This window comes from Lycium barbarum, chromosome 8, assembly GCF_019175385.1.
Source record: "Lycium barbarum isolate Lr01 chromosome 8, ASM1917538v2, whole genome shotgun sequence".
In the NCBI taxonomy this organism is placed as follows: domain Eukaryota; kingdom Viridiplantae; phylum Streptophyta; class Magnoliopsida; order Solanales; family Solanaceae; genus Lycium; species Lycium barbarum.
In genome coordinates, this window is record NC_083344.1 from 102066613 (window position 1) to 102081238 (window position 14626).

General features: G+C 37.7%; 1 protein-coding gene across 1 annotated transcript; it reads right to left on the minus strand.

Moving 5' to 3' along the window:
• Positions 1-5424: 5424 nt before the first annotated feature.
• LOC132608033 (uncharacterized) lies at positions 5425-5961 on the minus strand. Its single transcript, XM_060322113.1, has one exon. It carries the CDS (start codon positions 5959-5961, stop codon positions 5425-5427), a length of 537 nt encoding a protein of 178 aa, XP_060178096.1.
• Positions 5962-14626: the final 8665 nt, after the last annotated feature.

Here is a 14626-nt window from a genome sequence, read left to right on the forward strand (position 1 = left end):
TATGTATATGATCCATTCGCAGGGACAGTTCAGACATACAGGTTGCATTCACTTACCTTATAGTTTCTTATGTCTCTCTCATGTCACTCCTATGCCTTACATACTCAGTACCTTGTCCGTACTGACGTCCTTTATTTGTGGACGCTGCGTTCATGCCCGCAGGTAGAGAGGGAGAAGGTACAGATCCTTAGGCTGCCATTTCAGCGTTGGTACCGGAGCACTCCACTTGTTCAGGAGTTGCAGTTCAAAGTGGTACGATTCTTTTGTGTATATATGGGCATGGCGAGGTCTTGTCCCATCCTTACTATGTTATGCACTCTATGTAGAGGCTCGTAGACAGATGGGTACAGTTAGATGTCTTATGACCTCTTCGGTCTATATTTTGTTATATCCTTTGATAGCCTTGTCGTCTTATATATGGGCACAATTGATGATGATGTGTGTCTATATATATATATATATATATCTTTTGGGCATGTGCCCCTTTCAGTTATGATATTTATGAGCTAGTTTCATGGCCCACTCAGATATGACTATGAGATATATGTTTTGAGGTACTCGGTAGGCTAGCTCCGGGTGCCCGTTATGGCCCTCCGATTGGGTCGTGACACATGCTAAGGCCAACGAGGAGCACAAGGTTGAGCTTGAAACTTCTACTAATGCCCTCGAGACTGAGCCAAATCAACTCTGAATTGACGGCCCAGCTTCAGCGAGCCTTGGCCGAACGGGATCAAGCCCGTGCTGATGTCGATGTGGCTACTGCTCAGTCCGTGCTAATGGTCAAGCATGTCAAATGGAATTCTCGGAGGCTCACTCTGGAAAAATATCAGGCTAGCCTTGATGATATTGCTGCCAAAATCGAGGAGACGAGGTCAATTGAGGACAGTGCGCTTAAGGAGCTCCTTGGAGATAGCTCGGAGGATGATCCTGAGGGTTCTGATTCCTCTCCGGATGACCAGATAGGATTTTTTTTAGAAAGCCCTTTTTTTTTTTGTAACTTTGCCAAGGTCATCTTCGGCCTTTTGTATATATGAAAGCTTTATTTTGACTTCATGCTGTCGTTACTTTCTTCCTGCTTCTAATGCTTAGATTTAAACGAGCGAACTTTGAGTCGGATAACATTGGTCTTTTATTTTATCCGAATGTGACCTCAACGTGACCTTGATGATCTTAAAATAGTTTTCGTCTTAACGAATTCTCGAACCAATTTGAATAACTTGAGTGTCCTAGGTTTGTTTTACACCGACCCTTTTCTTGCCGGTGATTGTCTTTTGAAGACATGTAAGGACCTTACTTTTATGCTTGTGAATTTGGACGTCTCCAAATCACTTCGGGCATATGGGTCGAAGCTTTGGGCTTATAACTTTGAATAATGAATGTTACAAAGTTTGTGTGCCAAAAAGTAGAATTCTGCCCACTAATGAGGCTATACCCCTATTTATATTACAATGGCAAAACCCTAATGCTCCCCTAAATAAGGTAAAAATTTATTTATTACAGCCGGCGGTGCCAACGGTCCGAGCGTACCGGACTGCGGGATTTGCAGCAAGAAATCTGGCCTATCGTGAATTTCTCGTGTTGACGCTAATTGGCGTCTCCTCGGCAGAAACATAATGAATGACGGATTTGGTGGCGAGAATCGGGCCAATCACGGATTTCTCGTGTTAAAGCTAACTAGCGTCATCTCGTATCCCCGAACTGAACTCATCTCGGACCTTGCTGTCTCTATATCATCGAACCCGGATCGACGTCCCAACTCGACGTTCATGTTCCCAACTTACCCCGACCTTTTGCCGGACTGACTCAATTTTATCATAGCGGTTTTTACCGTACAAATACTACGAAAACGTTGAAGATCAGGTCCTTAGCAGATAACTGGAGAGGACTGTTGATCAGTAGTTACGAAGCAGATGCCAAATCAAAGAAGGATTCCTTGAGGAATTTAGTTTATTTGTTAAACACGTGAATCAAGAAAACTAGTGCAAACATGAAAATATTTTTACACTTGTATATATGAAAAGAGCTTTGAAAATAGGAGAAAACATGTGGAGGTAGAAAAAAATAAGGAAACTAATTTCAAATAGGATTGGATAATTAACAAAATTTCTATGGGATATGAAGCTTGAAGCCAAGTAAAATTCAACCATCCCTACTCATATATAAAGCACCACATTGATACGATTGTCGTTTATGCTATTCGCAAAGATTGAGATTTATTCTTGGAAAATAGTAGTCATTGTCAGGAGAGCTTTGTGAGAGTCAAACTATCAATGAAAGAACATATTCCAAGGAAGTTAATGCTTTAGTTCTTGAAATGGATAGCTACAATTAGGAGAATTTTATAGGAAAAGGTACTAAGGTTTAGTCTTTTTGGTTATTGGATTGTAACCTTAAACTGGTTGAGTTTGAGTGAATTTTTGGGGCAATTCCTACTGAAATAGGTCGTGGTCTTTCACTCCCTTGAGCAAGAAGTTTTTCACGGTAAAATTCCTTGTGATTTACATTCACAGTTTTTCTTCTTGTTAGTGAAGGGAATTCATGCAATCTTAAGTACAGAATAGCTGCGGAATATAAAATTTATTACTTAATCCCTATAGCAGATCCATGTGTTTCAATCAATTCGACAAAAGGATCAGATAACTTACCTTTTGATGCGTGATTCTTCGATATACTTTCTACAAAAAACGAACTATAGGTGTTGCTCGAAACGAACGACCACCCTCTACCAGTATCCACACACGAATGATCACAAACAGACACGAAGTGCTAGCTTCGAGTTTGGGGTATAATTTCGGGTTGCAGAGCTTAAGTTAGCTACCAGAATTTAGGTCATAGTTAATTCAAAAATAACTATGCAAAAGGTTTTTTTTCTTTGTAGTCTGAAATATTAATATCTCTCACTATTAATAGTGATACATTCATCCTAATAATACGAACCCTAGCTCATGTAGAGTCCTAACTGATTAGGGTATCTAATTAATTAAGATCCTAACTAATTAGGAGTCCTAACTTGATTAAATATTCAGTCTTTAGATAACTATTATTTATATTTATATGTAAATATAAATCTGAACTATATTTTAACCATAAATAAATTCGGATTACGTTATCTAAATAATGCAATAACAAAAATACTAATTTATATATTCATAATATATAAATACAAATTTACTAAAATAACCCCAGTCCGTTCATCACATTCTTGATGTGTGACCCAATAGGTTTATATTACGTTGGCAGTAAAATTAATACTATATTAATTTCACAAATCATAATTGGTCTCTAGAAAGACATTATGACTAACTCAAGTAATAATAATTTAAAGTTCGTAATAACCTAATTAAATAGCATATGTCATAGTCATTTTGTCACACGATATCTAATTCAAACATAAGGCATGTATACTGTCATCCTTATATTGTTCAAATATAATTTCTCGATCCCTTAGTAAATTGATAAGTCAAATAATACTGATAACTCTTTCAGTTCATTTGAGCACAGCCATGCATTTCTCAGTCTTACTAATTGAGGGGCCCAAAAGATATCTCTCTCAAAAAGAGGGATAATTTCATCTTGAATAATCACCTCTACATAGTTCACATTATGTTCAATCATACACTTTATGATTATCCGGTTAAAGATAAAGTTTGTGAATGTCAAAATAAAATGTTTCTTATGTAGGATACTGTGATAATCTCAGGTGTGAGGATTAATTGACATAACTATTATGAGAATCACTTATGACAGTGATTCGTGCAGTGATCCCATAACGGGTCTATCCAGTATGTTGTTCTCTAACAAATACCTATGAGTTTAATTTGTACCGTACACATAATTATCGATTAAGCTAACACTATTTTTTTTTTACCATTATAATCAAATTATAAATGATTAACTAGGGATATATATTATTATATGTAACATGAAAACAATATAATAATAAGAAATATAAATAAAACTTCTTTTATTAATCAAAAACATAACTAACAAATAAGGTCCATATAGTGGCCTAGAGCATAACCACCAACAGTTAGGTGATTGAAGAACCTGGTTCTTTAGTACATTAGGTGACAGCTAAAATAACAATAACAATAACAATTAATATTTGACCTATATACACAATATGTATAATTTTGATGAAGGATGTTCGACTGACCACCCCTTGCCTCTAGAGGCGAATCTAGGATTTCTAGAACATGGTGCACCACTAGATAAAAAAAGAAGAAAAAATGTATTATGTGGGATTTGATCCCCAAGTTCTCTAAGTAAATAACTCAACATTCAACCAAGTACACCATTTATTCTTCTTGTAGCATGGATGGTAGCAGATAATATTATACCAATTTTAGAACATATACAAATAAAATACCTAGTTTTATGAAAATACCATGGGTTCACGTGTCCCAAATTTAATACATAAAAACGCCCCTTCTTCCCGCCAGTAATTATATCATCCATCTCCTAAGCTAAGATAACATCTTCGCATAAAATGAGAATGAGAAAGTAATAAATAAATTATAAAAACAATAGCCTATCCGTGGGATATTATACATTAAACGGTCGGGCGATTTTATGTACCATAACATATATGTAGTTAAATTATTCTATCGTGGAATTAATTCATAAAATTTTATCCTACTTATTTCTTAATTAGGAAATCCATCCCTCAAGAAACATAACGATTATTTGTACATGAGTCAAACTAAAGAAGTTTCCAAATCCTACCGACTTTGAGAAACAAATGTTAAACATCAATAATCCTAATCAAATATGGAAAAGGACCATCTCGGAGGGACTTGATGGCGGACAGGTTCATTGTTACGCTTTCCCTGGTAGGCCAGAGGCCGAGGCTTTCGATGTTGTTATCACAGGTAATATCTCAGTCTGTCATCGGGCGGCTTCAATGTTATTCTACCAGAGTTCTACTTTCTCTTATGTGTCTACATATTTCTCTATGGGTTTGGATATGATCTGTGATCTATTTGATGTGCCTGTTCATGTATCTACTCCGGTCGAAGATTCTGTTGTGGTAGATCGAGTCTATCGGTCTTGTACAGTTACATTTATGGGTTATAGTACGTAGGTAGACTTGGTGATTTTTTTCTTTTATTAACAGTGTGTTTTATTAATCAAAAATTGATCATTACATAACCTGGCTAGGGTAGACCCCTAGTCTCCAAAAATATAAAAACAATTAAGTAGAACAAGAAGCTATCTAACATACTATATAGGCAAAACAATACTTCTAGGACTAGCATTACAACTCTTGAATCATCTCTACCACTATTAAGGAAAACAGTTCAAAGTACTCAATACAGGTTGCCATTGAGCCTTGTGTCTTCCTCGAATGTGCATATGCAAAGCAATATCCCTGCAGACCCTTGTAGCATTGTATTGGGCATGTTGAAACCTCATGGAGTTCTTCTATTGCCATAGGCAATACACCATCATACCAAAGACACTACAACTGATAGATGCCGCGCCATTCCTTCTCTGTGCCATGTTACAAATCCAATGTATTTCTTCTTGCCATGTACCAAGAGTTATGTGAAGTCCTAGCCATTGTAGTAGTCTGCCGCATAGTCCTCTAGTAACAGAACAATCAAAGAACAAGTGATCAAATATTTCTACACCCCTGTCACAGAACACACACTCCATGGGTACTTGAATACCTATCTTTTGCAGTCTATCAATAGCGAAGAGTCTTTTCTGAGGAGCCAACCAAAGATTGAATTCAAATCTGGGATGTATTTGCCTATGCAAAACAATTGTCTTCCAGGACACTCTTGGTAATTGTGGGAGTAGCAAGCAGTAAGCTTTTTTGATTTGGAATTTCCCTTGTGACTGCATTTGGCCCAACTTTTGATGAAGATCACCCTGTATATTCTGCAGTTGGATCACCTTTTTCCTGCTGTCAATGATTTTCCTGACCACCCAAGCAGCATTCTTGTGTGTGTCCATTGTAGCTAGGTCCCTATGTTTGATATAATAGCAATGCACCCATTTGATCTTGTAACGATCCGTCTGTTCATTTTTTATTTTTAAGCTTCTTTTCGCCAAAATACCCTTCCTGAATATTCCATCTAGGAGTTTTTGAATTACTTGCAAAATTTGAATTCAAATGGATGTTATTTGGTTCACTTTGAAAATTCTGGCATTTAATTATTTGGATATCATGTTTATTTTGGGAACGTTGTTCTGATTGGCAATCTGAAGATCCCGTTAGATTTGAAATATTATTTATGACCGGTAGAAATTGATGGGGCTAATTCTAGAGTTCGTTTGGTTGGTTTTTGACAATTAAGTCGTTTTAGCATTTAATATGCCTATTTATGGTGAAAAGATGGTCACCGAGAGAATTAAAACCCGGATTGGAAATTTGTTGGTTCCATTAGCTTCATATTGATGTTTATGACTTGGGTGAATGTTTGTGTGTTGGATACGTATAGTGGTATAGATATATGAGTTGGCATATAGAGTAAAATATAAATGTATATTGGGCTCCACCCATTCTAACTTAAGAACACTAGAAATGGCCCAAACCAATGCTCTATTGTTGTGACTATGTTAGTAATTGTTGGACCCATATTCTTTAAGCTATATTCACCCTAACCTCAATTCAGCCACTTCCCTATATTTATATTACTAAAAGAACCAGTGGCTGCTGAGGAGTATATGACGGAAAGAGTATTTTGTTGGTCTCTTATGATAGAGTAAATGTTAGCTTGGGATCAGTGAAACAATACAGGTGTTAGCTCTACTTGTTTACACAGTGGATCATGGATTCAATTAATTACACCATCATATTCTAGAATCAACAAAGGAGAAACTAAAAGGGGTGTTAACTTAGCTACAGTTCAAATACGAGAGGTATGAAGATACAACATTTTTGTTTCAATTATTACCTTGTGGGACATGAATACATGTTAAAATATAGAATATACGTATTTAGTATTGAGTGTAAAACTGATTTTGCACCTTAAATTTCATGGCTCAAGGCATATAATATTAAGATTTAGCCGTAAGCTTCACATTGGGAAAAATTGGGGTTTTGAACCCAAAAGTTGAAAAGTGATAAATCATGGATTTGAGGATCAAGATGATGGAGTTTTGAATGGATTTTCTGGATATATGACCCTTAGGTTATGGGTGAATTGGTTTTCAATAAAATTTTAATTTTTGCCTTGTGGGTCCGAGGTCACTTTTTAAGGTCATTTTTGGGTTTCGAATATAAGTATATCAATATAGGTGTTCTTAGATTTGTATTCTAACTTAAATATCATATTTGATAGACTTCGATCATTCAGAGGCTCTACGCAAAGGGAAGGCATTGCTCTGATAGTTCGTGTCACCCACTAGGCATTGAGGTAGGTTACGGCTTACTTTATGTTTAGACTCCGGTTAGCGAAACGTATGTAGATAGTAGTGACTGACGGGAAAAGCATGATAGGCCTTCGGGCATGGCGTGGATGTGAATTTCATCTAGGTTTCTGTCGGAGAGCACGAGTGGCACATGGACTTCGCGGATCCCCCATGAGTCATGACTATGAAGCATTTCCATAACCTGTGTGTACGAGAATGGAGCGTGAGAGGTGACTACTGCATTGCATGGCACGACATTGCATTGCATTTCATTCCATTGAATTGCTATTCATGTCATTGCGTGGAATATTCTCTGATTGATTCTTGATTGGTGAATTATTGAGTTGTTGTTTGTTTGGTGAATTTAGAGGCTTGATGGACTCGAGATGTACAGATTTCCACCTAGGCTGATAACTTGAGATATTGAAATCCTTGTGACTATCGTTACTACAAGACTTCCATAATTGCTAGATTTGTGACCGTGTTTGATTGCTTATCTGCTTACTTGTTAGTTGCTTCGTGTTTATATACGTGAACTAACTATTGTTGGCCTATGATACCTACGAGTACGTGTGTTTGTACTCATACTTCGCTTGCTGCACTTTTTCTGAAGTGCAGAGTTCGTTGTTGGTCCTACATCCCGACCTGAGGAGTGAATCCCGAGGGTACTTGTTGAAGTTCCTAGGGCGATCTACATTGATGGATCCATATCCTAGAGACTCTTCCTTTACATATCTGTCTTTTCTGATTCTTGAGACAGTATCCCCAGTTTGAGACTTGCATTATTCTGTCAGATTTGTATCTATTATTAGTGGCTATTGTACAATGTTCAGACCAGTTTTTGGGTATGATGTAGTAAGTAGTTCTGTATTGTTCTATGTATTAAGTAAGACTATTAAGATGATTCGTGTTTTATTTCCGCATGTTGTATTAAAATGATGTAGTTAAGAGAAGGGTTTGCCCACCAGTGGGGATAGCATGGGTGCCCGCTCAACCCACGAGTTGGGTCGTGACAAGTTGGTATCAGAGCTCTAGGTTAATCGATCTCACGAGTACAATAACAATGTCTAGTAGAGTCTTGAAGAATGGCACGTAAATGTCCGTACCCATCCTCAAGAGGCTATAGGGCATTTAGGAAACTTCCATTCTTTCATTCCTTTTGTGCTACTTCATTCAAATTGGTATCTAGTGGGTCCAAATTTGTATCTGAATTTCATTTTCTTATTTTCTCACGGAGGGTGGGAACTCGTCCTTAAATTCTTACGCGAGCAATCGATATGACATGGCGCAGCACGGTGCGAGATGTGTTATTCTGATATATTGGTGTGACCAAGTTTAGCTTTCTGCTATGAGTTTGACTCTCAGGTTTGGTATAGGGAGGTGGTATGACGAATCAGAGGACTTCATGACCTCCATGTCCTCAACGGTGAGTTGCTCGGAAGTCGAGGGAGTAATAGTATGGTTTCGCAAGAATGATTTGCACGTAATGTGATTTGAATGGGAAAGTTTCAGCATCGTCAAGTTCAGTGTGATGGTTTATGGCACAAGTGCATCAATGGCAAGTCAATAATTCAGCAACGGTAGAGTATTGATGCCAACATCAGGAAACAAGTGTAGCTTAGGGAGGATCGTCAGATTCGACAAGAGGATAGTGACCGTGCTAAGATATTAAGAAAGTAGTTGAGGATAAGGACAGGAAAGGCGACTTTTGTGGTAAAGTGTAACGAGGTAAGATTTCTTAAAGTATATTGGTAAGAATATTTTACGTCTTATGGGACAGAGGCGTAAGAAAGAGGATTTGGATAGAGCAATCTCCACTATAGAAAGGTAACAATAGTTATCTGACGTGCTTGTCAGGATAAGGTTACAAGATGTACGAGAGTGAATTTCGTATTCGGCTGTGAAAAGTTAAGTTGGGCTTCGACATGGAAAAATGGTAGTGGTGAAGTAAGAACTTGTGGTTTGTGGGTTTCTTCAGGAATATAGCTATTAGTTATAGATCAGAAGGCAAGGTTACTTGTGCTAGTGGGAACTTAAGGTATGGGGCAGTTGTGGTCCTGGTCTTATAGTAAGGGGTGTGTTCATAGGGTCGTTGTGTTTAGAGGATTGGTAAGGTGATCGTTTGAATCGAGAGCTTGTTGATTTGAGAGTTATGTTATGGTTATACATTCTAACAGATGTAAGGGTTCATGGATGATTTGGTATGTTTGGTTAAACTATAGGCTAATAGGGGCCAGTGGTTGACTAATAGAATTGACCCTAGTGATGGTAAAATGTGAAGTCTTAGTACTCAAAGAGTATTGGGTGTTGCGTCTAATATTGGACAAGGGGCGTGGACATTGTATCTGTTGTGTAAGTTTCGGCTAGTTCCTGCTTCTGCTGGTGTTACGACTCGGTTGAGTTGACCGAATGATAAGGATGACAACACAATTTGATTAGAGCCATTCTGATACGAAAATTAAAGATCACCCTACAGATTATGAATTGGGTCAGTGGTGGTTTGGCATATTGCATCGACAATGATTGTTTCTTGTTGGGATAATAAGGGTTGGTCAGTAATTCCTAGTGGGTAGACTTCTTGAAGAATGGTTTGTGTTCTGCTCCAGAATTAGAGTGGTTCTTAGTTTGAAGTTAGAGTGAGGCAAAGAAAACTCTCGGTTGTTGAGCGAGCTGCATAATACTATCTCTAGGGTTGACTCGGCTATTTGGTAGGACTTGTGATTTCGCGGTATACTTTTAAGTGGGTTCGAGTGATGGTCAATCGGTGGCGGTGAATGAGATTTGAATGGAGCAGAGGAATTGAAGAATTAAGATAAAGGTACAGTTGATCGAGAATCGGAAGGAACAAAGTACATTTTGGGAAAAAGAAAGGAAAGGATTCGAAGCAACGGTATTACTTGGGTCAGGTATGGATTGTGGCGTTGTTGTATTGTATCTTCCAGAGATGTTAAGTACGCTTAAAGAAGAAAGTCCATAGTAATGGACTAAGTGTTGTGACGAAGTTTCGTAAAGTTTCGTGATCACTGGCTGACGAGAAGCAAATTTCAGGTGACCGACATGTTAAGATTTATGGGAAGTTTCTTGTGTTGTACCAAGATGGGTAATTCCATAGCACTCTTCAATGGGTGAGCTAGAGTGGTCTCACGGGGAGGAACTTTTGGGAATCTTTATAATTTGAAGGATAAAGTTATATTTTCGAGGTGAGACCATATTCATGGTAGTGGATTATGTTATAGGTATTACTGACTGGATAGCTTGGGTGAGCATTTTGGATAAAGGACTGGGAAGTAGTTGTTCGAGGTTTAGTGCAGAGATTACAAGATTTGACACTTTCAAAACTGTTAAGGGTGTGTCAAGATGTTACAGTGGGAGATTCGACGGGTAAAAGTGTAGTAAATGAGGCCGCAAGCATTATGTCGAAATGGTCAGAGTTGTGAGCGAGTTAAGAGAAGGCACAAGGAGAATTTGATGTTCTAGAGTTCATGGGGTCTTATCAGGATTGTGTGGTGGGTGTGAAATGAGAAACATGAGGATTTAAGTCATAAGGAATAGCTTCTCAATATTAGGTTGATGAGTTGGGTGAAATTCAGCCTTTGGGGTCGAGGTGACGGCACAAGATTGATTATCTATAAGAAAAACATTAGAATTGGTCACCATAAATTTATGAAAGATCTATGTTTGGTTTCGTGAGGGTTTGGAGTCAGTTCAGGTGACTATTGGTGATATTCAGGGGGTTATGCATTTATTTCTGGGTCAGAATTGTTCAATTAGGGTCGGGTGGCCTATGTTTATATTACCAGAAGGATTATAGGTATTCTAGGAAATCACTTTCATGGATTCAATAGGTTTCAGTTCAGAATGGAGGTATGGCAGTGTTACCGGGTCTTATTGAAGTTTGCAAGCAGGATTGATGATATTTTTTGGATGACAACGATTCAGAAAGTTTTAATGGTTTACACGGGTACTTGGTGATGCATTAAGAAGGTACAAATGGTTATGGGAAGTCTTTAGAGTGATAAGTTGATTTTCTACGAATTTGGTACGATAAGGTAATCAGTAGGTATGATTATAGTATGGTGATTTGGAGATTTGAGAGGAACTGGGCAATGGGCTTTGACTAAGTGATTTCAACTTCGGGATGCAGAACTAACGAGATCGAAACTAGTGCAATCAGCTTTGGGTAAGATCAGTTTTGATGGAATTGCTTAAAGATTTCTCAGGTAAAGTAAGGATTCTTTTCTGAAAGGAAGCCATGATTGGGCTTGTGGCATGTGTTTAAGTATGCTAGGGAATCGTGGCGACAGACGGCATTGAACAGGGTGGGGGACGAAGGGCTAGTAGAATCAGAATATTTTATCGGTTCGAGTTGGGTATGGTTTGTGGCTATATCTAAAAGATGGTGGTGATTAAGGTGATATTTTTAGATTCAATCGAAAGCGTATAAAGGTATGGTTATAATAAAATCAGGGAATTCGAGCGGAGTTAGTTCTTACATTTGAGGATCAGCTGTGAAAGAAATTTCGGGTATGGAGAAATGGAAATTTGAGTCGTTGAGCTAAGTTAAAAATAGTTTGACTGATAAAGTGAACAAGTGGTACTATCGGTGTATTTCTTGCCTTTGGATGCTTTCATGAGGTTATAATTGAGATTACTTGGTTACTCGTCGGCTTTCGTACTTTCCTTTATCGTTCGAGGATGAACGATTATTTAATTGGTATCTGATGTAACAACCCGTTTGTTCGTTTTTGAGTTTTAAGCTTCTTTTCCCCAACATACTCTTCCCGAACGTTCCATCTCGGAGTTTTTGAATCGCTTGCAAAATTTAAAGTCAAATGGATGTTATTTGGTTCACTTTGGGGAAAGGTTTCACTTTCTAAATTTCGGCATTTAATTATTTGGATATCATGTTTATTTTGGGAACGTATGCTCTGATTGGCAATATGAAGATCCCGTTAGATTTGAAATATTATTTATCACCGGTAGAAGTTGACGGGCTAATTCTAGAGTTCGTTTGGTTGGTTTTTGACAATTAAGTCGGTTTTAGCATTTAATATGCTTATTTATGGTGAAAAGATGGTCATCGGGAGAATTAAAACCCGGATTGGAAATTTGTTGGTTCCATTAGCTTCATATTGATGTTTATGACTTGGGTGAATGTTTGTGTGTTGGATACGTATAATGGTATAGATATATGAGTTGGCATATATAGTAAAATATAAATGTATATTGGGCTCCACCCATTCTAACTTAAGAACACTAGAAATGGCCCAAACCAATGCTCTATTGTTGTGACTATGTTAGTAATTGTTGGGTCCATCTTCTTTAAGCTATATTCACCCTAACCTTAATTCAGCCACTTCCTTATATTTATATTACTAAAAGAACCAGTGGCTGCTAAGGAGTATATGACGGAAAGAGTATTTTGTTGGTCTCTTATGATAGAGTAAATGTGAGCTTGGGATCAGTGAAACAATACGGGTGTTAGCTCTACTTGTTTACACAGTGGATCATGGATGCAATTAATTACACCATCATATTCTAGAATCAACAAATAAGAAGCTGCAAGGGGTGTTAACTTAGCTACAGTTCGGATACGAGAGATATGGAGATACTACATTTTTGTTTCAATTATTACCTTGTGGGACATGAATACATGTTAAAATATAGAATATACGTATTTAGTAGTGAGTGTAAAACTGATTTTGCACCTTAAATTTCATGGCTGAAGGCGTATAATATTAAGATTTGGCCGTAAGCTTTATTTTGGGAAAAATTGGGGTTTTGAACCCAAAAGTTGAAAATTGATAAATCATGGATTTGAGGATCAAGATGATGGATTTTTGAATGGATTTTCTGGATATATGACGCCTAGGTTATTGGTGAATTAATTTTCAATAAAATTCCAATTTTTCCCTTGTGGGATCGAGGTCATTTTTGGGTTTCAAATATAATATATCAGTATAGGTGTTCTTAGATTTGTATTCTAACGTAGATGGCATATTTGATAGACTTCGATCGTTCAAAGGCTCTACTCAAAGGGAAGGCATTGCTCTGATCGTTCGTGTCACCCACTCGGCATTGAGGTAGGTTACGACTTACTTTATGTCTAGACTTCAGTTAGCAAAACGTATGTAGATAGTAGTGACTGACGAGAAAAGCATGATAGGCCTTCAGGCATAGTGTGGAGGTGAATTCCATCTAGGTTGGTATTGTCAGCTATTATGTGGGCTTGTCGCCATTATTGTGATACTGTTATGTGGGCTTGTCGCCATTATTGTGATATTGTTATGTGGGCTTGTCGCTATGGTTGTGATTTCATGTACTTAATATAATTGTCTCTCTATATCGTTATCTCACTTATCATACGGAAGAGGAAGGTTATTACTAAGAAATTGAATATTGAATTGCATTTCATAGTATGAATCCGTGGAACCTATGATTGCGGTGATTATTGAGGTTGATTTCATGCGAGGCATGCATCCCATATTCCATGTGTTACTTGATGTGATTATCACCTAGTTGTATCTCTGTCACATACTAGCTCACTCAACTCATGAAAGGGAAGGGTAATATTAGTGATTGAACCGCGGACAATAATATGACCTGTACTTGTTGATCGCATATTGGTGATATTGTTGAGACTCATATCATGCATGACATGCTTCCATATTACTCTTATGTTGTCCTGATGGTAAGGTGAGTGATTGAGAGACTCTGAGGTCTTTTGCGGAGATTGAGAGTGACAGAGAGACTCCAAGGTCTTTGCCGGAGATTGAGAGTGATTGATAGCCTCCGAGGTTTCTGCCGGAGAGCACGAGTGGTACATAGACTTCGCGGATCCCCCATGAGTCATGACTATGAGGCATTTCCATAACATGTGTGTACGAGAGTGGAGCGTGAGAGGTGACTACTGCATTGCATAGCATTTGCATAGCACGACATTGCATTGCATTGCATTCCATTGAATTGCTATTCATGTCATTGCATGGCATATTCTATGATTGATTCTTGATTAGTGAATTATTGATTTGTTGTTTGTAAGGTATTTATTTAGAGTCTTGATAGACTCGAGGTTTAGAGATTTCCACCTAGGCTGATAACCTGAGCTATTGAAATCTTTGTGACTATTGTTACTGCAAGACTTCCATAATTGCTAGATTTGTGACTGTGTTTGATTGCTTGTCTTCTTACTTGTTAGTTTCTTCGTATTTATATACGTGAACTAACCATTGTCGGCCTATGATACCTACGAGTATATGTGTTT

Coding starts and splice junctions, on each gene's coding strand:
- LOC132608033 (XM_060322113.1), bottom strand. CDS start 5,961: ATGGACACACACAAGAATGCTGCTTGGGTGGTCAGGAAAATCATTGAC.